Source organism: Trichoplusia ni, chromosome 3 (genome assembly GCF_003590095.1).
Source record: "Trichoplusia ni isolate ovarian cell line Hi5 chromosome 3, tn1, whole genome shotgun sequence".
Lineage (NCBI taxonomy): Eukaryota > Metazoa > Arthropoda > Insecta > Lepidoptera > Noctuidae > Trichoplusia > Trichoplusia ni.
Window position 1 is genome coordinate 2035072 of NC_039480.1, and position 26158 is coordinate 2061229.

At 38.9% G+C, this 26158-nt stretch overlaps 3 protein-coding genes across 7 annotated transcripts in view; 1 reads left to right on the plus strand and 2 right to left on the minus strand.

Moving 5' to 3' along the window:
- Nucleotides 1-26158, minus strand: part of LOC113508828 (integrin alpha-PS2) — a gene marked incomplete at its 5' end in the record, with an annotated part of 56516 nt that overhangs the window by 3929 nt on the left and 26429 nt on the right. For 2 of the 5 annotated variants that reach the window (XM_026891970.1, XM_026891968.1), the window contains 20 exon segments: nt 9376-11423; nt 11651-11881; nt 12177-12323; nt 12462-12550; nt 12656-13296; nt 13405-13984; nt 14102-14167; nt 14267-14401; nt 14708-14883; nt 15577-15734; nt 15909-16161; nt 16270-16463; nt 17501-17646; nt 18252-18418; nt 18643-18877; nt 19050-19149; nt 19277-19483; nt 19672-19847; nt 21479-21544; nt 21989-22037. In XM_026891970.1, coding sequence (XP_026747771.1) covers nt 11346-11423; nt 11651-11881; nt 12177-12323; nt 12462-12550; nt 12656-13296; nt 13405-13984; nt 14102-14167; nt 14267-14401; nt 14708-14883; nt 15577-15734; nt 15909-16161; nt 16270-16463; nt 17501-17646; nt 18252-18418; nt 18643-18877; nt 19050-19149; nt 19277-19483; nt 19672-19847; nt 21479-21544; nt 21989-22037 — 3894 coding nt within the window. 5 annotated transcript variants of the gene reach the window in all.
- Nucleotides 770-4291, plus strand: LOC113508831 (uncharacterized protein K02A2.6-like). Its single transcript, XM_026891974.1, has 2 exons — nt 770-975; nt 1338-4291. The coding sequence occupies exon 2, from the start codon at nt 1486-1488 to the stop codon at nt 4216-4218; it is 2733 nt and encodes a 910-aa protein (XP_026747775.1). The 5' UTR covers nt 770-975; nt 1338-1485; the 3' UTR covers nt 4219-4291.
- LOC113508832 (probable serine/threonine-protein kinase fhkE) lies at nt 5618-7480 on the minus strand. The gene has a single exon (XM_026891975.1). It carries the CDS (start codon nt 6775-6777, stop codon nt 5671-5673), a length of 1107 nt encoding a protein of 368 aa, XP_026747776.1. The 5' UTR covers nt 6778-7480; the 3' UTR covers nt 5618-5670.

The window sequence follows — 26158 nt, forward strand, 5'->3', positions numbered from 1 at the left end:
AAAGTTCGAATTTTGACATAAAAAATGGGAATTGGTCGGCGTACGTCGATCGTCTCGAAATGTATTTTGTTGCTAACAAAATAGCGGAAGATTTGAAGTTACCAACATTAATAGCTCTTATCGGCGAACCGGCTTATGAGTTACTGTCTACTTTGGCGAGCCCGAGAAAACCATCAACCCTGAAATATAAAGAAGCGGTGGAATTACTGCAAGCACATCTACAGCCGAAACCATCAATTCTCGCGGAGAGGTATAGGTTCCGACAAAGACGCCAATCAGCGGGAGAAACGATAGCTGATTACGTGGCAGATTTGAAAAAGATGTCACGTTATTGTGAATTCAAGATCAATTTAGAAGAAAATTTGAGGGATCAGTTTGTGTGCGGGTTACGTAGCGAATATATACGTCAGAGGTTATTCGCGGAAGATAACATAGATTATCAAAAAGCGCTAGTATTAGCCAATACTCTGGAGGCAGCTGAGCGGGACGCCGGGGCCGTAGAGGGAACGCAGGAACAAACTACCAGCCGGGAACTAAGCGAGAGAATACACAAGTTGGAACTCAATAAATGTTCAGCCTGCGGGGTCAACGGTCATGGGCACATAACTGTAGGTACAAGGAGTTCGAATGTAGTTATTGTGGACAACCTGGCCATTTACGAAGAGTTTGTAGAAAAAAAGAATTTGATCGTCGCATAAAATCTACGATTTCAAACCGCGGGAATAATGGCGCGCGAGGAAGGTCACGTAGAGGACGCGTGATCGGTCGAGCGCCTACGGAGCGGGTGTATGGCGGAGCGGCAACATGGCGCGCGGGGGGCGCAGCAACGCTCGCACCGCACGCAGCAACGACGTTACCGACGCGGCGTACTGGCTGAGCGAGCCAGCGATGGATGACAACTCCGGCTCGGAGCAAGACGTTGAGGGTACAAACGAGGAACCGATGTATCAAATGTCACTAACCAACTATAAACCGGTGTGTATAAAGCTTCTAATTAATAATAAAACCTTATCGATGGAGATTGATACAGGCTCTGCGTTATCCTGTATAAGCAAGTCTACGTATAAGGAGCATTTTAAAGAATTACCTTTGAAACCATGTAAAATGAAAGTAAAATTTTATGATGGCTCTGTCATTCAACCAATAGGGTATTTAGAGACTGATGTGCAATATATGAAAAATATGAAGAAACTAGATCTCTATGTGATCGATAAGGGTACTACTAATTTACTAGGTAGACAATGGTTATCGGAATTGAATATTGAGATACCAAAATTTACTAGATGTAACCACATTAAATTATGTAAAAATAAAATGTTTAACGATATCATTTCCAGACATGACAACCTATTCGATGGCACGTTGGGCAAATATACCGGTGAAGAAGTCAAGTTATGCGTGCGGGATGGGACCGAGCCAGTATTTTGTCGAGCGCGCCCCGTGCCTTATGCATTGCTGGCGCGGGTCAATGCTGAGTTAGACGCGATGCTGCGCGCCGGCGTCATCGAGCCCGTTGAACGGTCCGACTGGGCCACACCGCTAGTTATAGCGAGGAAGGGAGACGGTGGAATACGCTTATGCGCGGATTATAAGGTGACACTTAACAAGGCTTTACTGGTTGACAGGTACCCGGTCCCGAAGGTAGAGGACTTATTTAGTAATTTGAGTGGCAATCATTATTTTACTAAGCTAGATTTGTCACAGGCTTACAATCAATTAATTTTGGATGAAACTTCTCGGAACTACACAGTAATTAATACACACAGAGGACTTTTTAAATACAATCGCCTCGTTTATGGTCTCTCTTCCAGTCCGGGCATTTTTCAAAAGTTCATGATGAATCTCTTTAAAAACGTGCAGGACGTAGTCATATTCTATGATGATATTTTAATAAAGAATAAGTCATTAGAATCTCATTTAGAAAGAGTTGAACAGGTTTTTAGTATTTTAGAGAGGAATGGGTTGAAAATAAAAAAAGAAAAGTGTGAGTTTATGGTAGGCCAAGTAAAATATTTAGGATTCATAATTGATAAACATGGCGTACGGGTAGATGCAAATAAAATAAAACCGATCCTATCTATGCCCGACCCAACTAACGTCTCAGAGTTGAAGTCTTTTCTCGGTATGGTTAATTTCTATGGAAAATTCATTAAGAATTTGAGTACTCATATTACACCACTTTACGAATTACTTAAGAAAGGTAAACATTGGCAATGGACTAAAACACATAGATATGTGTTCAATAAAATTAAACAACTTCTATGTAGTACTGAAGTATTGACACACTTTGACATATCGCTGGAGAGCATAGTAACATGCGACGCGAGCGCACGCGGGCTGGGGGCCGTGCTGGCACAGCGCGCGTCTGACGGCAGCGAGCGGGTTGTGGCGTACGCATCGCGGGCGCTCACTGCCGCGGAGTTACACTACAGCCAGATACATAAAGAAGCCTTGGCTATAATTTTCGCGGTAGACAAGTTTCATCAGTATCTTTATGGCAGAAAGTTTACACTACGTACAGATCATAAACCGCTGGTCACAATTTTTGGGCCCCATGCAGGAATACCGAACACGGCGGCGAGTCGTTTACAGCGGTGGGCCATTAAACTATCAGCTTACGATTTTAATATAGAGTACATTCGATCAGATAAAAACACGGCAGATATTTTGTCTAGGTTAATTAGCACTCATAAAGAAGGGGTTATTAGTGAAGAATTAGACACACCTGAACAAACGTATTTACACTTTGCCGCGGAAGCATTGTTATTAGATTATCAAACGTTAAAAAAAGAAACCGTTTCGGATAGTGTATTGAGCAGAGTAGCCAGATATATAAACGATGGCTGGCCGGTCGAGGTCGAAATGAAAGAATTAAAACCATATTTTAACCGTAGAAAGGAATTATATATTGAGCTAGGGTGTGTAATGTGGGGACATAGGCTAGTAATTCCTAGTACGTGTAGGAATAAAGTGATCGCTGAGCTTCATGAGAGTCACATGGGCATAGTCAAAACTAAATCGTTAGCGCGAAGTTACGTATGGTGGCCGGGAATAGACGAGGCACTAGAGACAGCATGTTGCAGCTGCACCGTGTGCGCTGAAGTGGCGGACGCACCACCTGCGCATGCGCCCCGCGCCTGGCCGTGGCCAGATCGACCGTGGACCAGGATACACGTAGACTTCTTAGGACCGGTAGCCGGTCTTACTTATCTAGTGGTAGTCGATGCACATTCAAAGTGGATTGAAGCTATTAGAATGCTGAGCACCACATCGCAAGCGGTAATAAAAGAATTACGAGAGATGTGGGCGAGATTTGGGTTACCTAAACAATTGGTTAGTGATAATGGCCCTCCGTTTTTCAGTGGAGAATTTCAGCAATTCTTAAATAATAATGGTATAGAACATATATTTTCGGCACCTTATCACCCAGCTTCTAATGGGGCAGCGGAAAACGCTGTTAAAATTTGTAAAAAGAGCATTAAAAAGGCGATTAAATCGAAATCCGACGTACACTCCACATTGTGTCGTTTTCTGCTGGCGTACAGAAACACACCACACTATACAACCGGGGAAAGCCCCGCCAAGATGTTATTAGGGCGCAACTTGCGCATGCGGTTAGATTGTTTGAAACCAGACCAGAAGGCACTTATTAGAGCTCGCCAAGAGACAGTAGAAGCTACATCGAGTGGCGTCACAAGACAGTTTAATCCGGGGGACCTTGTATGGTTCAGAGAATACCGTAGCTCAAACAAGTGGTCTGCAGGGACTGTTATAGAGAAAACAGGTAGTACAGATTATAATGTTAAATCTATCCACGGCACTGAGGTGCATAGACACATTGACCAACTAAAACCAAGAGTGATAAATAGGACAGCTAGGCTAGTAGATGCAAACTTTAGGAACTTTCAACCAGTTCAGCCTGTTAAGAGCTCTCGCTCTTCTCTCGTGTTTCCTTCGGACAATAATCGAGCGCCGAACACAGAACCGGACCGGACAAACGGAACCAGCTTGACGAAAGCATTGGTCGAGGAAACATCCCGCACGCAAACAGACGGAAGTGATTTGGTTACAAGTGAACCCTTGTCAACGTCAAGTGTACCTTTAAATATGCCCAAGGTGCAGGAGACGGGTAGTCCTAGGGTTCCTATTACTCGGGATATACGAACTAGTAATCGTACACGCAAACCGGTTAAGAGATATGGGTTTGATGATGATTGAAGTAAGAAAATATATTATAAGATTGTTAAGATTATTATTGATATGTTGTTTAATATAATTTAGTAAGTAAGTTTATCTGTAATAATTAAGGGTGGAGGTGTTACATATGATTATAAATATTTGTGTTGTCTGTGGTTAAGTGAGGAGCGACGCGCCAGATTTGGAATGGCGGCAATTGAAAATAGAAGCTTGAACTATGCAAACGTCTATTATTTATCAGATCTGTTGTTGTTTGAAGTATTTTGTGGAATAATGACAAATTTATTTCTTTTATTATGATATGACAAGCGAAAGAGCTGATAGATTATATCATACTTTTATTATAAAGTTGTACAACCAGTGATTCAGGTCATCACGCCAAAGCGGCTCCATGAGCGCGCCTTGTAGCGGGTTCGATCCCCGCGTAGGACACGCGTTTGTATAATCCACGAATGCTTGTCCTGAGTTTTTGTCTTTGTGCATGTGACTTGTAAAACCCCTTGCGATACAAGGATTAAATTCCTTAATGCAGGTGTCATTTAATACTTAAATTAAAAATGTAGAGAAATTTATTTATATACGACTATCTCCTGTTGTTTAACCCTAAATTTCAAATTCAAATTTCACCACCGATTTTATTTCAATTACGTGCAAAGTTTAACTATGCGTTCTTATAACCATTACCCAAACCAGCGGTCATATGAAAGGTCTTGAATAATGAATGTAAGGTCAGTAAGACCCGTGCTATTCATCGCAGGGTTAATTAACACTGTTTGTGGTGAAGCGCGTTGTAATAGCGAGGTCCCTCAGAACCCAACTTTATGTGTTGGGGTTGCTTTATACTCTATGTTGCATTTGGTTTAGTAATCATGTGAATTACATTTGGACACATCAACCTTTTTGTATGTAGGTTGGTAATTAAATTGTATTTATGCCTCCCATTCCCCTATTTCTGATTAATTTCGACCCAAGATGAACTAAAAACACCCAGCTTAAATGATAGGTGGTTTTTGTTGGTCATCATTGTTTTGTTGGTCTGTTGGTCTAGAGATTAGTGGCCCTGACTGCTATACCGGTAGTCGTGGGTTCGAACCTACGACCCAGGAAAAATGTCTTTGTGATGAGCACGATCATTTGTTCTGTGTCTGGATGTAATTTATATGTATTATGAATGCATTTTGAAATATATATAGGAGTGTCTATCGGACATCTAGTAATCATCATACAAGCATGGTTTAGTTTCAGACTAGATAGCGTTGTGTAAAAGTTGTGAAATATTATCATATTAGTTTACAAGTTACAAACCATGAGAAGCGAGATTGCACTATTAATAAATAATGTATACGCGAAGTTTGAGATTTTCCTCTAGTTACTATTGTAGTCTTTTAGTTAGTAGATTTCTTTCATTAAAACAAAAACATTTTTATCAATTTAACCTTTATTACGTACTTTAAATTAATTAATGCCTCGTTCTTAGTGTATATCTCCTAATAGATTATTCTCATCAAAATCTACTTTTTTGTAACCACTACTTATAGTATTAGCAGCGTTCTCTGTTTCATCTCTAAAATGTATTGCACCTTCATTTACGGCATTATCCAGATTGGTTCTCATTTTATTTCCACCTTCCTTTACTCTGCTATTTATATTATTATAAGTATTCTTCATTTCATCTGTTGCTTTATCTCTTTCAGTTTTTACATAATTACCTACATTACTTAGGGTATTGTCTAAATTTCCTTTCAACTTACTTGCTCCATCATTGACTCTATTATAATTATTATTCAAATTATTTTTCTGGTTTTCAAGAAAATCATTCGTGCTTTGTTTCAGAGAGTTTATTGAACTTTCTGCTTTTTGAGTTTGTTTGGAAACTGTATCCAATACATTATTAAGAGCGGGATCAAATGCGCCTGAGCTTGGATGAATTCCGAACGGAATTTCGTCATTGTTGTTGTTTATAGGTAATGTTCTGATGTCAAGTAAACCGGTACCATCATAATTTGGTTCTTCACCTTTCGGTTCACTATTTTTACTCATATTTTTCTTCATCCTATCTAAGGCATCCTGAATAGACATGATCGTTTGCATTAAACCAGTACTATTCTTGCCTGTATTTTTGCTCAGGATGTATCTTCTAAGTTTATCGCAAAGTGTGTTAGTATCGTTATTCAATCTTACAGGCTTGTAAACGATTCGTACCTGACTACCGAAGAAAAAGTCTCTTATATCAACTGTTAATTTCTTGACTTTATTAAGTGCTCTACTTAGGAGTCCTCCATGGGCGTCGTTATCAGTTATCGTGAATATGTGTCGGATTTCGTTTCTTACGTTGTCGGAGACATCGTGGATTTTATGTGTTATTCTCCCGACTATGCCTGGTTTTGTAACAGTGTGTCCTTCGGCATTCGTTTCACTACTCCCGAACACCATGTTCTTGCCGTAGTGTAGAGCACCTCCCACACTGGACGTGACGGAGTGCGCTGTGTCCTTCACTGTGCCCAGAAGTCCATCGATAAGTCCACATTGTGAATGCGCTACGACACTTAGCAACACAACAAGCACTAGATACTGCTTCATTTTATTACACTATGTTTTCTGTACAGATTTTACAGACAGATGTTAACTCGTCTGTTATTATAACTGTTATGAGTTGCATCGCACTTAATTATTTAAACAACTTATTATCAGTAGTCTTGACCTCAAACCTATGTGTCATACATGATTTCTAATTAAACGCTTTAATATATCTAAATATGTGACTTCGGTTGCAAAATATTTCTTGGAAGGCCTTGATTTGTTCTCATTTAGGAAATAAAGTATTTTGACTATTTTGGTGGTTTTTTATCGAAAAAGTTACACCGAATATCACATTGTGTTCCTCGAATCCTAATAACATCGTTTCCTAAAATTATGGATTCAGATTTAAATTTGATTTCAGTAATTCATAAAAAACAACTCAAAAAACACATCACAGTTCTCAAGTCATGTTAACAAATCAACAACAATATTTTTGTCTATAATGATCCAGATAAAATGTTACTGAACTTCGAACTGTTAAATCACCAGTGTTATTCAGACCTAGGCATAACATATCTATGAATATATGTATGACAATTTTAGTTGGAATTTAAAGGTTGTCTAGAAGATATCACTATTAGTGATAACAAAACCACCGCGTGCATATTATTAATGTCACTGCGGTTTAATTGTAGTTTCGTCTTCAAAATTTCGTCGACATTTTTGTTATCATCATTGGCCTAGCCTTTTCCCAACTATGTTGGGGTCGGCTACCAGTCCAACCGGTTTCAGCTAAGTACCAGTGTTTTACAAGGAGCGACTGCCTATCTGACCTCCTCAACCCAGTTACCTGGGCAACACGATACCCCTTGGTTAGACTGGCTGTCAGACTTTTTCAAGCTTCTGACTACCTGTAACGACTGTCAAAGATGTAGGAATAACAGCCGGGACCCACAATTTAACGTGCCTTCCGAAACACGGAGGAACTCGTTATGACAAAGATGGTCACCCATCTACGGACCAACCGCGTCAAGCATAGCTTAACCTGTGATCGAATCACTTATGCGGTTATAGCTTAGCCACGAGCTCCTCCATTTTTGTTATCATGTTCTAGGGTTAAAGATATCGACTTATACCTATCTAAAGATTGTATAAGTATCTTCTTAACAGGATTTGGGCAATTTTTATTTTGTTTTTTATATTTATACCGTACTTATACATTGAATACGGTGTTTTAGAGCTCTTATAGTCTTCACCTTCCTCTACCCAAACTCTATACGGTTCGGTTTACTATAATATCTACTACAGCGCCAAGTGCTGCTGGTAAGATACCTGCGGGAGTGAAATTTTGTGTATTTACCAACGTTTCAAATTAGTAACGTATGTAAGTATTTCTAGCGTTTATGATTTGTATATTGTTCAGCTTTACTAAGAGCTATGAATCAAGGTCAACCTTAAGTCAACTCCCACAACTGAAATATAAGAAGCAATGTCGCTCCAATCAAAAAATAAATCTCTTCCATACTCTCTGTAACCTACTCAGCGAAACATCCAATTTATAGTCCACATATAAACTAAGCTCCGTCTCCAGACCTCCAGCGATGGTTACGATAAACAAATCTGGAGTTTGGCTGCAAGTATCTACATTTCATTTCCGTTTCCTCGTCGCGCTCGATCAGACTGACGTCAAGGAACACGGCTAAGATTTACGGAGATCGCTGCTGGGTAGGGTCAGAGAATAAAGTTGATATATTAGAATTGTAAGGTGTGTTTAGTTTTGCAAGGAGTGATTTATTTTTACCAACAGACGCAAAAAGATATTTCTCATGTCCCGTAGTATAGTTTGACGTTTGTCTTTCTGTCCGTCTGTTTCATCATAGCTCACAAACGGGTTGAGCGATTTCATTTTAGTTTGTTTTGTATTAAAGGTGTTTCTTTTTGTTTTGAATGATGTGCGAGTGTTCTTATGCATGTTTGATAAAAATCGATAGAACCATTTCATATTGTGGAGGGTGAAAAATAACGGAATATCTGCAAATGGGGACTAAAATAAAAGCGCATAAGTTACAAAAATAAACAGTTAATTATCATTGTTTGTGTTTGCTGACGGTACTAGTTAATTTAATCTACGAGTGCGAGCAGTGCCAGTTTATCTCGCCGCTCCGCCAGAGGGCGCTGCGCGGAACACTGGCACTTGTAATTTGTGTTAGCCCTTTAAGTCTTAGCGTACCTCAATATAACTAAATAAAGCAAACGTTGTATCTAGTCTTCTTAGGCCCTTCGGCGTCACAAGTGTCAGATATACATCGAATAGAGTCATTTGTAAACCGTGTCGTACGTAGAAAGTGTATTGGGTTGATTTTAGCGATAATTTGCAAAAAAAAAAACACTATATGAAGATTTGCGTTCGCTCTTGAATTTATGTTGGCGTCATATTTTCTTGGTTGACTGATATTGAATCGTAAATGTTAAGAAAATCTGTTTTTTTCTGAGATGAATAAAAATGTGTGGAATCACATTATGGTTTACAATTGGATAAAGATTTTTTTAAATTGTGTTTGTATATACTTATTTATTTTAATTTTTTACTCAACAAGGTTCAGTAACGTCAATTAACAAAAAGTCACTTTACAAAAGGCTAAAAATAAAAACAAAATGTAAAATTAAAAACAAAAATTTTATTACGAGTTCATTTTTTGGTAAATGCAAAGAAATTATTACCGAGTTTTAAAACAACCAAAATATAATCTATTTCACATTCGTATGGCATCTAAACAATTTAGTTAAGATTAACTATAAGTAGAAGCTGTATACTTAATAGTTACTATGTAAAAATAAATAATTAAAAATAATTACAAAATGTAACAATGCTTAAGTTTTATTAGTGGACTTTACATTTTTTCACAGAATTTTTTGTTTTGTTGTGCGTCGTTTCCAGTATTAGCTTTATCTTTTTTATTAAAAATTTAGAAACATTAAGAAGGGCATGTACAAACAATAATAATGTAAACAGAATGACTAAATTAGTTTAAGATTTATTTCACACCTAAAATATTTATTTATTGTAATTGTTGCTCTTATTCGATATTAAGTACACCTTAAAAATACACACATTGACTACAACTAAACATCTATAAATCTGTGAAAAAATGTCACGTAAAAATAATTAGTCTATATTTACATTAATATAATTAATTAGTAACTGGCAGTTTCAGAAGGCACATATAAACATTTTGTAGATCATACATGTATATTATTATAAGCTTTTTATATAAGATATGTATCGCTAAGGCACCCTATGTGAATACTCCACCAAAAATATAAACCGCATCGATCATTAATTTAGTAGCGAAAGCGCCTAAAATATTTTGCAAATACATTTTTTGGTAATATACCTACTAATTATTTATTTATTGCTAATCGGAAAGTAATACCCAGTTTAGCACGTTGAGATCTACCTCGACTGGGTATTCGAAAGCTTAATCAATAAGCTACGGTGGTTTACAACACACGTGACAAAAACAGGCAAAAAAAAACTATAAAACCTAAATTTCGTATCGACTACTTTAGGTCCCAGCTGACTCTATATACTAGTGGGTCACCGACATTATCAGATACTAAATTAAGGTTTTAATAGTTTATTTTACCTGTAAAAGTCACGTGACTTGTCAAGAATAATATTAAGCCTGAAAGTTTAAAGAAATACTGCCTCCCAAAATGTTTGTAAATTTTATTTATAAAGCCGCCTAATTAACAATGTAATATGAACATTAGCACTCGTTTCGAATTAATTAAAGATGTATTGATATAGGAATCAATTAATTGCAGAATAACACACGAACTACACAGTTTTCTAAAAAACCTCGGTGCCAAATACTTTAGTGACTGAAACACCTATTCCATACATCTTTAAGAATCTATCGCGTTTAGTAAATACCTATTAATTAACTTAGATCACATTTCTCAACAACTCTCATACACACATTTTTACAGTTATCACACAACAAGATTTAATCTTTCATTCATTTTATACTACACATAATGCATGTTACACAAAGTATTAGAATGACATCTAACATTTTTGTAACATGAACTATGAACATCTCGGTCTTCCTTTTTTTTTTCATTTACTTTCTAATATGGCGTCCGAAAATTAATTGTTTACCGTGACTAGTTATATTACGATTTATGTAAAATTTTAAAACAGTCCATCTTCCCATTCTCTTTATGAAAAATATGGGAAGATTAAATATTTCGTGATGTCATTAGGTTAAAACTATTGCAACAAAAATAATATAGCTTCTCTATTCTACAATGATGATCGGACAACTATACAAACTGTGAATTCTACGTTTATTTTAATTAGAAAAAAAAAACATAAAATATCAGTCCACAATACTATTAATGAACCGCGACACTAAACGTATTTTGTTAGCGCCATATTGGCTCGTGACGTCACTAGAAGCTGTAGCTCAGTATCTGTCGAAGCTGGTGGAGTCGCGGCTCGTGACGTCACTGGCGGCGTCGGTGGAGGAGCTGTCGCGCGTGTCGGACGTGTTGGCCGCATCCGCATCGCTCGTGCCGCCCGTGTCGGCCGCGTCGCTCGTGCTACGCCCGGGCCTCGGATATCAAAGATGTTCGTCACGACCGTTCAGGGGCTGGCGCTCAGCGTGGTCCGAGGGCCGGTTGCGCTTGAAGAAGCCGCACTGAAAATAAACAGACGTTCAGTTAAACTTCAATAATTCTTAGGAAACTTACGCTACACAGTTACATACATTATGTTAAAAAATATAAATAAATCCACCATCATAATTGTCTAAAATTTGCGCTTTATCTCGGCCATTCTAATTATCCTACATTCTGAGTTTCCATGACAGTTCTGCACATACGTTCACACACAAGGACTTATATTTTACGTGTAAAAGATACGTACCTTGTACAGCGCGAAGATGAGCAGCAGTAGCAGTAAAGCTCCCACCACAGCGGCCAGCACCACGACCCACAGCGGTATGGTGCCGCTGTCGCGCGCCTCCAGCTGCGGCGTGATCACGGTCTGCGCCTCGGCGGTGTGCCACGCGGGGTCTGACGGCCGCCCCACCATGGGCAGGCGGGACACGCGAGTCGCCGCCAGGGTTGACAGGATGACGGGACGGTCTTTGGAGATCTGTTGATGAATGTTGGCGTCATTTATTTAAAATATATTTTCATCGTGTTACAGGATATTTGAAAATGTCGAGGTGTTTAAAGTTTTTTTTTTTAATAAAACACAAACAGGGATGCCCATACAAATTTTTCATCTGCTGATAAAGATTTCTGAGGGAGGTCCATTCCTTCCCATGGCTTCTTTGGAATATTTTTTTATTTCAGCAAATAAATGTTCTTTTTTTACTATAATGGCTTGGCTCTTGTTAACGTTATATGAAACACGTCGGAAGAATCAACATCTATTATATCCTTACCTCATTTAGCACTGATGCATTGATCCTGGAGCGGAGCGCGAACCAGGCTTCCTGCCCCTTCACCATGCGGCCAGTCGTACACCTCAATACTTCGCACTTGTATTTCTCCTCGCATTTCTCCAGAATCTTCTTCAGTTGGGGATCAACCTGAAAAAGGTAGACGGCATAAGTTTGCTTTTTTATATTTGTGTTGGAGATTGATATTAAATTTTAAAAATTTCAAAACTGCCGAATTCGTTTTAAATACAATAGTGATAAAAGAAGAAAGACCTTTATTATATTTACCTCATCTTGTCTTCGTCTCCTGGTGTTTTCGCGACGATCACTTGTGCCGTAACCACTGCTGGAGTGAGAGCTGTATGATGTGTGGCCTCCTAAAATTGTGAACAACATGTTAACATGTGAGGTTTAAGCATGTTGCATTTGATTGAAAATTGTAAATATTGATATAACGATTTTAAAGACCAAATAATACTGACCTGTCTGTGAAGAATATGAGTATCCAGAGCCACCAGATTGGTAACTTCCACCGCCAGATTGATAGCTTCCACCACCGGCCTGGTAACTACCTCCTCCAGCTTGGTAACTACCGCCACCGTCCTGGTAACTGCCTCCTCCAGCTTGGTAACTACCACCGCCAGCTTGGTAACTACCACCGCCAGCCTGGTAGCTACCACCACCGGCTTGATTACTTCCACTTCCGTGACTTCCAGCACCAGTGACATCGGCAACACCGTATCTGAATTCATTATTAGGGTTGTACGCGGCGTGTGCTCCAAAGCCTTCGAGTTTGTCTTCCTCTTCGTCACCAACTACAGTTACACTTGATGACCCTCTGAACGTAGAAGAGCCCGCTTTAGAGATATCAGGATTGACAGTTTCAGTTGTAGCCCATGAGCCGTGGACAAAACCTCCGCCAGAGCCCTGAGCGAAACCTCTCGACCCTTGACCTTGAGCAGCAGAACCCTGGTAGCTGCCGGAGCCTTGGTTGTAGGTTCCGTAACCTTGTGAGTAGCCACCAGAGCCCTGAGAGTAGGTGTTTGACCCCTGCACGTTGCCCTGCCAAGAACCGCTGCTGCCTTGTGATGAAGCAAGGTTGACACCGCCTTGGTTAGCATATCTACAAACAAGAAACGTTCGGTTTTAAAAGTTCCGGTATTTATATTTCGATTAAAGTTAATTAGTGTACACAGCAACTTATATTTTTAAAGGAGTTTAAAAAACTTACACATTGAATGAGCTTCCGGGCTCTCCCTCGTGTCCTAGACTTCCATATTCAGTGCTCGTTTCAGTCTCAGATATGATGTTATGATTCGAGTCATACACAATGGTCTTGTTCTTCACCCTCACGACCTGTCCTTGGCCTTGCCCGTAGCCGCTTTGTGAATAGGTTCCATGCACACCTTCTTGGTTGCCATGCGAGTATCCACCTTGCGCGACTGCCGCGGCAAGGTTCCTTCTGATCTGTTCCTGCTCTTCAGCGGAAAGGCCTTCTCCGAATGAGTTCGACCAAGTTTTATTGTAGCTGTATGTGTTGCCGGCACCTGCAGCTTGGCCAGCTTGGCTTCCACCATAATGAGTGGATCCTTGAGCATGATACTGTCCTCCTGCACCTTGGCTGCCAGACGAGCTTCCACTGAAGTGTGTTGAACTAGAGCTTCCAGCCTGATAGCCGCCTGAGCCCTGGCTGGTACCGTACTGACCCGCTCCTTGATTAAACTGTCCTGTTTCCTGGCTAAATTGACCGGATCCCTGGTTAACCTGACCGCCAGATGTCATGCTTTGACCATTGCTGGATTCCCAGTACACTGTAACAATTATCAAGTTAAATTAATCAACTGCTCAAAGTCCACATTTTATAGCTTGTTTATATGAACAGCTAACGAAATTTAAGGCATTTTTAAGTTACCATAATGATAAGTTACCTTGTCCATAGTATCCACTGCCGCCTGATGTCTGGGATGCAGTGTACAGATCACTGCTCATCATTGCTGGAAAGAAAAGGAGATGTATTAAATACACGTGTTATTTACGAAATGATGTTTTATAGTTATTCAATTTCATTCTTTTTCAAAGTAGCTGCTACATACCTTCTTTTTCCTTGGTCAGGAGGAACGCGTATGGGTTCTGTACAAACAGGTTCTCAGGGTTGATATGACGCGCCACGTCACACTTCACGTTACCGAGCCACTGTGGCTGCACCAGCATGTACATCAGGTTTTCACCTACAAGATAAATAGTAAAATGTAGTCAGTGAAAGTATAAGGTAACGTCCCTGGATTACTAAGAATTATATTACAAAATAATAGCGTAAAAACAAAAAACGTGCTTTCTGATCGATTAATGTAAGATAGCTGGAGGTAAGAAATCAAAACACAGAATTTTAATTTTAAAAGTACTAATTGAGCACCTGACATATAAAGTTCTCTTATAGATACTGCAATTAGATCATCGTGCTCTTGTTCCAGTTCGCCAAAGTTTGAGACAGGCGCGAAGACCTGCCTCCGTAACTAATAATGAACAAAAGTTACCTTCGAGCGTCTGGTAGGGCCACATGAAGTATATTTCCGTCTCGTCAACAGTGAAGGGTCCCTCGTTCTTGATGTTGTATTTGTGGATCAGTTGGGGTCCCAGTTTGGTGTCATCCTTGATGTTCTCAATCTCGTACAGCGATGCGTTGTAATGCAGCTCGGGTGGGTCTGAAGTACTGCAATTAAGAGAAGATAAAATGAGATTTATAATTTATGAAATTTTACACAAAAATTAACAATTTCAACGTGAAAAATGTTATAGTAACTTTCGAGACGTGGATTTGAGTTTATGCCATTGCCAAGAAAAATGTACAGACAGACAGATATTTTAAGACGTCCCTCTGAAGACTGTTGTTCTTGCATATACGACTATTAGGTCCTGGACGAAGTCATCATTGACCTAGCCTTTACCCAACTATGTTGGGGTCGGCTACCAGCCTAACCGGTTTCAGCTAGGTACCAGTGTTTTACAAGGAGCGACTGCCTATCTGACCTCCTCAACCCAGTTACCTGGGCGACACGATACCCCTTGGTTAGACTGGTTGTCAGACTTTTCAAGTTTCTGACTACCTGTAACGACTGTCAAAGATGTAAGAATAACAGCCGGGAAACACGGAGGAACTCCTTATGACAAAGATGGTCACCCATATACGGACCAACCGCGTCAAGCATAGCTTAACCTGTCATCGTTTCACTTCTGCACTTCTTATAGCTTAGCCACGAGCTCCTCCACGAGGTCTTGGACGAAGTATTCTTACTAATTATCAACATCGAAACGATACGAAATGAATTGTGCAAAAATATTGTTATGTTAAGGTTCCGGTTTATTTATAATCCTAATTTTACATTAAAACAGTGTTCAAAGTTACCCAATAATAGAGAGTTGAGCTCTAACGACGACGCCGATGTTCATGTGCATCGTGTTGTCGTAGAGGGTGCCCTGCTCGGGGTTGGTGGAGTTGGCTTCCATGTCGAAGCTGAGCGCCGTCACGCGAGCCTCCACTTCCAGGACCAAGCGGAAGTTCACCTGGAAATAAATAAAGGAGTAGAAGTTTTAGCTGCATTCAATGTACCTCTACAATGGACTCATTGAAAGAACAATGGATTTTGTTAACTTCAAAGAAAATCATAGCATCCCTAAAATTATTCATAGGAATTTGAAATAACCAGGATTTAGATAAAGAGGTCTAAAATATCTCACCTTCTGCCCGCTTGCCATAGGATTACCCAGGTCACACTTGAGCGTGCTGTTTCCATCACCAAACCTATTCGTGATGGAGCAGTATATGGGTGTTTCGGATTCCTGTGAGTCCAAGCGTTCCATCTTAGCATACGTCACTCCTGGCGGGATGACCAGGTAGTAGGCAGCCTCGAACGCATCTTCTGCAGAATTCTCTACTTTAACGTCAATGTTGACGTTTTCACCGGAGCCAAGCACGTAGTTGATTGTTGAGCTGCGAAGGAAATGGATTGTTTGAAATGGTTTTTGGGATATATCTCTTAAACCACATATTTATCTGATACAAAGAACTCCTGACTCTAGTCTATGATATGTAACTTACGTGGTGGCAGCCATTCTCAAGTCTGGAATACAGATGTTGTCGGGTCCACAGTTCTTCTGGATGTTAAGGGAGTCCGCGTGGACGATGCTCCTGGTCTGGTCGAGGACTGGGGGGACAATGTTGCCAGATGGCTGGTTCACCAGGTCGTACGACATCTTCACTTCTATCGGAGTCAGCTTGTCTCTGATCTCCTCCTGCAATTGTTGTAAAAGGAATATTTAAATTAGGGAATAAATGAGCAATGATGTGATGATAATTTGTTGTGTAATGTTTTTTAAATTTATTTCCTATTGATGTAAAAAGCTGATCCTTATCAGGTATTTATTTATTTATTACTGTACTTCATTAATGTAAGTTTTAACCCATTCGCTGCCGATCTAAAGAGTAACAATATTACCCAGTTGCCGCCATACTGTACTATGCAGCCCGCCCATCGGCGGTCCCGGCATCTTAATTATGTATTTTTGCCCGCCCATTGGCGTTTTCGGCATGAAGCTGCAGATTCCGACATGAATCGTTTGATATCGCATCCAAAAAAATCCTAGAAAATGCTATTAATTTGACTTAAGATAACGCGAACGCATAATATATGCCTTCATTGCTTTTATCAGCCAGCCCTTTGTTTTGGCCCGGCCGACCGGCAGAAGTGCCGGCCGGCTGTCTGGGACGTTTTAGGCCAAAATAAACCCTGCCGAAGGGTTTTTTTTAAGTAAGAGGCGTTCCAAATGTTTTTTCTTAGTATTTTTTCACAACTTAATCAGAACTTTCTGTTGATCAATGTTTCGAAGGTTTTACACCTTTATGTGAAATAGATGATAACACTTTATTTTTATACACGAAATTCATGCTTAAGAAGTAGCGAGCAGCGAAGTTTTTACATAACTTAATAATAGCCGTTAGTCGTACTAAAATTTACAAAAGTTTAGGACCTCTGATATAAAATCTTGCCTTTTTTCAAAACTTCAAATATCAGCAGGCCATTTGAGTTGCAAATCAATATTAATAAAACAAATCATTACACATTATCTCATTACTTTCTGACGTTATTTCGTAAAGTTATTGCAGTTTAAAATCAAACCGCCCATGGGCGGTCTCGGCGTGAAAGTTAAAAAAATTTGCCCGCCGATGGGCGGGCTCGGCACTGAATGGGTTAAGCTTTTAGCCAGCTATTTAACTGGGACCTTTAAACATTTTACAGTATACGGTTGAAGTATGGTAAAAGTTTACTCACATCTAAGTAGACAGTGATATCCTTGCACTCCTGCTGTCCTTGTGTCAGCAGCATCTGCGTTTTGTACGTCGTCTCCCGGGTCTCGGCCAGGAACAGCCGCTTGGTGGTCTTCTGCCGCGAGTCCAAGTCGAGGACTACCTCGAACTCTGGAGATCACCAGGACATAGTTATTTAGACATAATAAGCTTATTTGTTTACTGCCCTTGTTGAAAGTGCGTTCTTTTGAGGTATTGCTATGGATAATTGGATATTATACATGAATAGTGCCACGCGGACGACGAACAACATTCACTTACAATAAAAGAACCTTCGAGTGTTGCTTGAAAATAATAATATACACTGTGCTCTCACATGACAACTAACATCGATTCACTAGCGAATAGCATATTTACAATAAATATTGACATCACTATTAAAATCCCCGTGACATGCATTTAATAGTGACTTTTGGTGGTTTTGATGAATTTGGAGTTGTGATGAACCAATTAGGGTTACTTCGACCACTCACCGAAATAGCAGATATATCCCTCCGCTTGGAAACAAATAACACATTATTGTGGTTCTCAAGTAACTTACCTTACGAAAACAATTTAAAACATTAGTAACGAATAAACTTGAATTAAATAGTGAAAGAAACATTTATTCAACTTGACGATTAAGTTGTTACCTATTCCGAGATTTTTTAGGACATCTTCCATTAGAACCATCTACATATTGTATCAATCAATGAATCCATTTTGAAAATACTCACTTATTTGCTGGTCCACATTGACTCCTCCGTAGGTGAGGCAGAACATGAGCTGCGCGCACGCCACCGTCGTGCCGTTGGCCAGGTGACACTTCTTGTCTGTGAGCGAGATCAGCTTGCTGTCACCCAGAAACTTCACGTCAGCTGATACTTTTACCACGGGACGAGATCTAGGGAAAAGAAAAATGGTAAGTAAAGGTTTCGTTTACGGTATGCGATGCGGTATCGTTTCATATGTGAAAACATTATGTTATTATTGTATAGTACCCTAGCTACAGCCGATATCAAAGAATTAGTATTTAACAAAACGAAATAGTTTTGACACATCTTAATTCTCCCTTCCCCTTTTGATATTAATTGAAACAAAAATATATTATTGCAAACTAAAACTCACTTCAAAAACACAACACTATCTGACTTATAAGCACCGACAGCCAAATCCGTGTAGTTATTGTTGTCCAAGTCCACTCCTCCAGAGAGGGAGAAGCCGAAGGTAGAGAGAGAAGGGGAGATCTCCTCGGCGGTGATGGCCTGGGAGTACTTCTCGTGGATGCCGAGTTCGCTGCCATGGTAGATGAACACCACGCCGCGGCCGTTCTCGCCGCCGTACGGGGCGCCGACAGCTATGTCTGGAAGATAAAGGATACAATGAAAACAGTGAACCAGAGGATAAAATGAGCTGCAAGCCAATTCATAAACAATTATACTGATAGCTGTTAGGAATCAGGAGACATCGGAACAAAACAAATCTTAAACTGCAGTTCAGTTTAAGAAAAGTATAAAATTATTACAAGACTTTACCTCCAAAGCCATCATAGTTGATGTCGCCCAACGAAGTAACAGCCAAACCAAATCTGCCTCGAGATACTTCGCCGGTTCTAGCATGACTCCTTGTGAAAGACTGGAAAGAAATAATGTCAAATTAAACATTCATTCTAATAAAACAAAAACATGTCTAACATTGTATTCAGATTAAATGAAATAATTAAAGGTGAATCCAATGATAAAGTTGAGACAATAATAGTTACCCGATCTTTATCCTGGTAGATGACATAGATTCTTCCATGCTCGAAGCCATCAGTCTTAGTCCTGGTGAACATGGGGGCGCCGACGATGACGTCATCAAAGCCGTCACCATCAATGTCGCCGGATGCAAGACTGTAGCCGAAGTAGGCGCCGATCTGTGAGCCGCTGATGTTCTTGATGTTTTGTAGCTCCCACGTGTAGAGAACGACCTGAATTCATAACATACAATTTGTATTCCATATATTGTATACAAGAATCTGACCTAATTTTGGCTTAGTCGTAGTATCATTAACCAACTCTCTGTATAATTCAACAAAAGTAATAAAGATTTGTGTAAGTTATAATGAAGAGGATAATTCAGGAAACTCAATTTTTCAATACAAGATAGCTTTCTTACCAATCCTTTCAAAGAAGCTCCTCTAGGCACACCAACTGCAACGCTCTGAATGCCTTGACCAGCGAAGTCTCCTACGGCTATCGAGTAACCCATGTAGGAGTCGTCGTACTTAGGACTAGCCTCTGGTGTAGCGATCAGTGCAGGACGACTGCTCATCGACTGAGTCATCAGCTGACCTAAAATAGACAACAGATTTAGTAAAAGCTGCAGAAAGGAATTTGTAATTCATTTGGACGATTTTGAAGAAGGGTAAAAATATGGATTGCATGGAATCAAACTAGTAGTATTAAAAGCTGAACTGTCTTTGAATGAGGTAGAATTATAAAAGACTAAGGAAAGGCAAAATCGTCCAAACGAATGGAATCATGTTTAAAACAGAGAAACAGCACAAAACGTCAATCATTCAATTTTAAATGTTCGATGATCTGGCATTAGATGATGTTCAAGCAATCCGGCAGCCAGACAGCGGCAGGTCATGTGATGATGGCTGGGACACTCGTATTGTGTCTCAGATAATACAGGCGCCTGTATTACGCTTTCTTAGCCTAGATTAATAGCATATATGACCAAACGGTGTGTTCACACCATCTCAAGCGTGAAGATTCAGGGATATTTTAATATGTTAAATATATCACCAAATCCTTGTTACTGCAACCGAATATATAAGTATATTGTATAAGTAATTTTGGTAAGATCTCCGACTAAGCACAGGTGAATACAGTTTGAGGTCTTTCAGCCAAAGCAGTATCAGCTTAAGAGAGAGACTCGCATGTATTCAACTTCCAGAACGATCCTTAGCACTCAGTAGATCCAAGTTGTCATACTGTGTTTAGTCAGAGGGAAGCCAATATTTTTCGTTCATTAGTTCGGTTTTAAAGCGTGGACATTTTTATGGTTACAAACCTGTTTCAGTATTAACAAACACCTAGTTAACCCGCCATTTATGTAAACTACCAAAAAGGGGAAAAACGTTCCTATTTACACGATTTCAACATATTTTATTTCGTTTGATGTTTTGTCGATTTAATGGTTTTGATCATCATGCAGTAGCCGTGATGATTGTGTCTGCGTGTGCTCTCAGACATCGTAAGGCATCAATTTCTGGTTGCAATGATGAATAATATAGTACGTATGATCTCATCCAAGAAGGCAAAATGTTAGCACAACGATAATTATGAAATGGATACTCTATGATCTAATCTCGTGCAAATCATTCGTTATGTATCTACCTCTAGAATGTTTTATAGAAATTAATGGTTTCTAGTTTGGCTACTGTGGAAGGTATCTGGTGGAACCCACGGGGTAACCTCATAACACCATGACTTTAGGAAAGCTAATGGTTTTATCACTATCAATGGTGAATATAAGACTGTCTCCAGAGAGCGGATATTAGTCAATATTGGCCATCAATAGTTGCGAACATAATTGATTTTAAATCCATTTTATATGTTCAAGTATAATTGTAGAGACTTTTTCTTTTATGCTTATTAATTATTTATTAAGTAATTTTTCGAATCTGCATAAATCGAATACCTAGTCGTGAAATCTTCCAAAAGTTATTTTGAGTTAAAATAATTCCTTGGTTGGTAAATCTGTATGTTGTATAGTTAGCAAGCAGAAGTTAGCGTTTACGTTGACATCAAGGTTATTGCGTTAAAAAGCTTAAAATTATACTCGAACAACAAAAATGTAATTTAAAACAACTGTCCGTGTTTCAAGGCGTTGGATTAGGCGATTTTAGGCCTCTCTATGTTATTGCTGTTAAGAGTTAAGATGTCAATCTGGCGGTACGTCTGGATATGTTTACCTTCTTCCGGTATTTTCGGCATAAAGTAGAAGAACGATTCTTTCGGTTCTATGGATAATGTTCGCCCTGTGAATAATTTTAGTGTCAGTTATCATTTTGTTGAATATCTCCCCAATGTCTTATGAAGAGATGGTTTTCGTCTGCGTGACTTTTTAATGTTTTGTCTTTCCTTGTTTTACTGTACTAGGTACAACTTTATTTTTAATTCTTCGGTTAATTATTTTTTATCCCTTTAGGTATAATGCTTCAATTTTATCATTGTATCATATTCATGATTCGTTAATATCTCATTAAATATTTTCGTGTCATCAGATTCGTATGAATTTTCTATTTTGTTATTAAAACCAGGGGTGACATAGTTAATTTCAAACCAGTCTACGATGATATCATTGTCGTTCGACTAATCACCACCCATGCGTAGTAGATCACTACGTAGCTACTGATCTAGGTCGGAGCTATTCAAATCGTGTGCACTCTAAGTGATTAGGAGTTATTGAGATAAAACTTTACCTTGCCAGAAGAAGCTGCCTGGAGCACCCATGAAGAGACGTTGTCCATCCTGCAAGAAAGAAACAAAATTAGGTAAATTATTATAAATTATGTCATCATTTCGTGTACCATATTTATTACATCTAGTTCAAACTACACTCTATCAACCATCACGTCAAAACATACTCCTCTAAAAACAACAATAAATTTCAATCAACAACTATATTATTTTAATGTTTCCCAATCAAAGTCATGTCCAACATGTTTAAATACTCTAAAGACAATAAAAGCTGGTAACGCCATGTAAGTCTCACTCTTGGCTTTATACGAACATCCGAGTGTTTTACGATTAGGCATCTTACATTTTATGACGACACTTATGGTAATACACGGACCGAACCCTGCCCTGCCCCGGATAGCCGGGCCTAATTGCGACCAGGATAGATAAAGGCCATCGGGTTATAAGTGTGTGATGAGATCAATGTTTGGAGTAACGAATTAAGTGTTCGTGTGTTTAATTTGTTAAGTGTCGCGGAATGATGACGGAATTTGTAGAGAGCTGGAGTTGATTGAAAAAAAAAGAATTGTGGAAAGGATTTGGTTACAATTTTTTGTAGCAAATCAAGTGGTAGACAGTTTTTCGAAAAAACTGTCATAAGCTTAGAATAAGTAGAAAACGCAAGGACTGTTTCTACCTCAATTAAAAGCGTTATTAAACAATTTGTGAGTAAAAATGTCCAAATAAACATCAAGCGACAGGACAAATATATTACCATCTTTTTCCTTTTTTGAATCAAGTATCAGACTCGTTCTATCAAAACCCGCTATCGCTTACATTTCATACCACAATCTCGAGACAAAAAGCAGAGCCCAGCGTCATGCGTGTGAACGCAGGAGATAAGCCTGTCTGTCTCCAGTTACACTCGAGAAGAAACGTCACAAAAAACGTGTAAAACGCTCTCAACTTAGCAGTAGCAAGTTTATAATATAAACAGTCTTGCAAAACTTAGATAAAAGATTTTATGACTTGGGCACGTGTACTCAAAAAAATGAAAATACGGAGACAAATGAAAACCAGAAGAACGAAGATCGAACAGGAAAAATCAACCTTATAACTTTGCAGTAGAGTCGCTTTCGCTATTTGTTTATTGTCAAAGTATTGCCGATTATGTGAAGTTGCCAGTAGACAATAAATTATCCAACTTATATATACAATATCCTGTCATTGAGATAAAAATAAAATAGAATATCATAACCCGAAAATGGTAGTCACAACCCTAAAAACAACATAAAAGCCTAGTCGATTTAGCATTGAATCAGCGTACGCAGGCCAATGAATAAATATGCGCGCGCACCATATACAGTAGGAGCAGCGCATGCGCAGCGCGCACCGCACCGAGTGTCACCGGAGGGCAGGATGTCAAAACGATGTTGTATTGCTGACTTATTTCGCTGTGGGAAACGAAACGGTATGAGACAGGTAAAGTGATCATAAAGTTAGACTATCCACCATGTCTGAATAAAAAGACATTAAACAAAATATTGTCGACTCTTCAATCAATATTTTTGCTCTTGGATCTTCATCGACATAATTAGTCAGGTCGTGTGTGGATGAGGCTAGCACAGGACCTTAGAAAATGGCACGAAAAAGGGAAGGCCTATGCCCAGCAGTGGGAAGACAAGAGCTGTGGATAAACAGACGACGATACTATTTACAAAAGCATCGTTTTATTGGTTTTTTTTTTCACTTTCGAGAAATGAGTTTTTTATACTTCGGAGGCTACAGGGATCCGCGACACACATGTTCCACTTTGCAATCGTAAACTACACAAATTCTTAACTACCTACGTTCACTTCACCATGAAGCTGTAACTTTCTTCGGCGCCTACATCTCACCCAAGTCATAAAATACTTTCATGTTCTCCATTCTGTATACCATTGTATTGCTACAATGGTCATAATAAGTTAAATGCTAATCGCTAATTTCAAAATCAATTCTACCAACTAATAAGGTGCTGGAGAGCTAGCAAATGATAATTCCTCAGAAATCTTTTATACATACTACGCTCCAAGTATTAAAGAAAACTATAAAAGGCTTAGTTGTTCTAAGTAATTGAATATTCAATTAAATTGTGCATAAATATCAGAGGCGTTTAAAATCCCATGAATTTTACATTTACAACCTGCAATCGTGCTGCAAATTTAAATGTTTAAGTTTTATTCATCTTTATCGAATTGAAAATACGGTCTATTATCCTATAACAGTGAAAGAATAGGTCGTACTGTCCTGAATTTATAACCATACGTTATAAATTAAGAAAAGATGTAAAACGTTTATAAAGCAAGGTTATGAATTTTCAATGGCGATTTTGATGTTGAAGCTGGAAAAATGTTTGAGTTGATAAAGGGAACAAAAAACTAAATTTGTACCTAGTTTGCATTAAAACAAATGATATTGCCATATAGGCAACAATCTCAGTGTCTAGTCATCCTTTCATTTATTATGCACGAATGTTGCAATGTAGCTTGTAAGTGCTATTTAGTATAAATTGTCGGTTATTATAGGTAATTTTGGAAGAACATCTTTTGAACTTAACCGACATCTGACCTACTTTTACCTACGTTAATGAGGAGAATACTGTGAATTATATTTTTTGTTTTACTACAAAGCCATTTTGCTGGATTTGCAATCTATAAGCTTTTTCTTTCATACTTCGAGTGATTGTAATTGGTTTTCATATATTCTGACCATTAATAATCTCATGTTACCAGCTTTACTTTTACAATCTTAGCCGCATCAAGATAAGTAACAAAATATACATTAAACAATTTAAAAAAAAACGTCTACTATTCCGCAAAATGCCGATAGGACGCATCGATTTCTCACACGCTTAGCGCGTCCATTGTCTGCAAATGTCTGCCGCTTACGGGCGCGTTCCAAAACCATGTTTGTCGTCTACAGGAATGTTTGACGTAGTAATGTCGAGGCATTGAGCTAGGTTCGGAGGGAAAAATGCCCCGCAAAAATGTATGTTGATATTTCGTAGTCTAATGGGCCTCTTGTCAGCTCTTAAGTGTTCGAGGTAGCTGGGGATAAATCTTTAAGAAGGAATGGTTTGTAGGTTTCTACAAATAAGAAATGTCGTACTAAATAGGTACACATTGGAAAACAGATTATGATCAGGAGAACTGAGGTATTATCGCTTGGAAAAAGATGATTTTTTTGATCATAAGTTAACTCATTGAAATACTACATAATATTTGTAGGCACTAAGGTAACTTCTCATCATGTGGTGTTTGACTCTTATATCTTATGAATAGAATTAATCGTAATGATAAGGACAACGCGTAACATTGCACAGCCTTCCACAAAGGTGAGACAGCATTCAAACCTGCAGTGAATCATGGATGGCAAACGAATCGAGCCCATTAGGATTCAACATGGTGTACCAATGAATAGTAATGAATAGTGCTCGTTCGCACCTCGGCGGACAAATTTATTGGGCTATAGATGGACACTTCAATAAAATTGATGCTGTTTGGAACCCGATAGGGCTGTAGGCTTCGAAATTTTAAGTACCTAACCCGATGAAATGGATAATTTACAGGGTGTTATATTGAAGGGTTTTAGATCTTAGTAGCAATTTGGAGAGGCGTTTTCCTCCCGAAGTGTCGACATTGGATGCCACGCATTTATATCTCAGGAATTATGATGTTGAGGTAAAGTCAAATTTACAATAAGCAATAATTTATATTATTGTACGTCTTTCTCGGGTTCAGCAACACACATATATCAAGTTTAAAATCCACTGGTATTTTACGATTTTCACAATTAGGAGAGCTCGTGGCTAAAGTTACGGGTAGTGAAAAGCTAGAAAGGTTGATGGATTGCGGAGGTCAAATAGACAGCATCCCCTTGTAAATCACCGGTACTTAGTTACATCAAGTCAGCCTTAAGGGCGACTAGTAAATTTTCGAGAGTTTTTAGCTACAATTCATTTCAACTTTTCTAAAACTATCACACAAGTTTAAGTAGCAACGAACTCTTAAAATTAGTAGCGATATGTTTAGCAAAAGCGTCACGTTTTGAATTGCGAGAAGATTGCTAACATCGAAACCATCTCATGGTATCAGGTTTAATGTTCTTAGAAGTACAATGTTCGCGAGCGAGATGTGTGTGTGATAGCGTAG

Bases quoted from the DNA above. Each gene is read 5' to 3' on its own strand.
- LOC113508831 (XM_026891974.1), top strand. From the start codon at position 1,486: ATGCTGCGCGCCGGCGTCATCGAGCCCGTTGAACGGTCCGACTGGGCC.
- LOC113508832 (XM_026891975.1), bottom strand. From the start codon at position 6,777: ATGAAGCAGTATCTAGTGCTTGTTGTGTTGCTAAGTGTCGTAGCGCAT.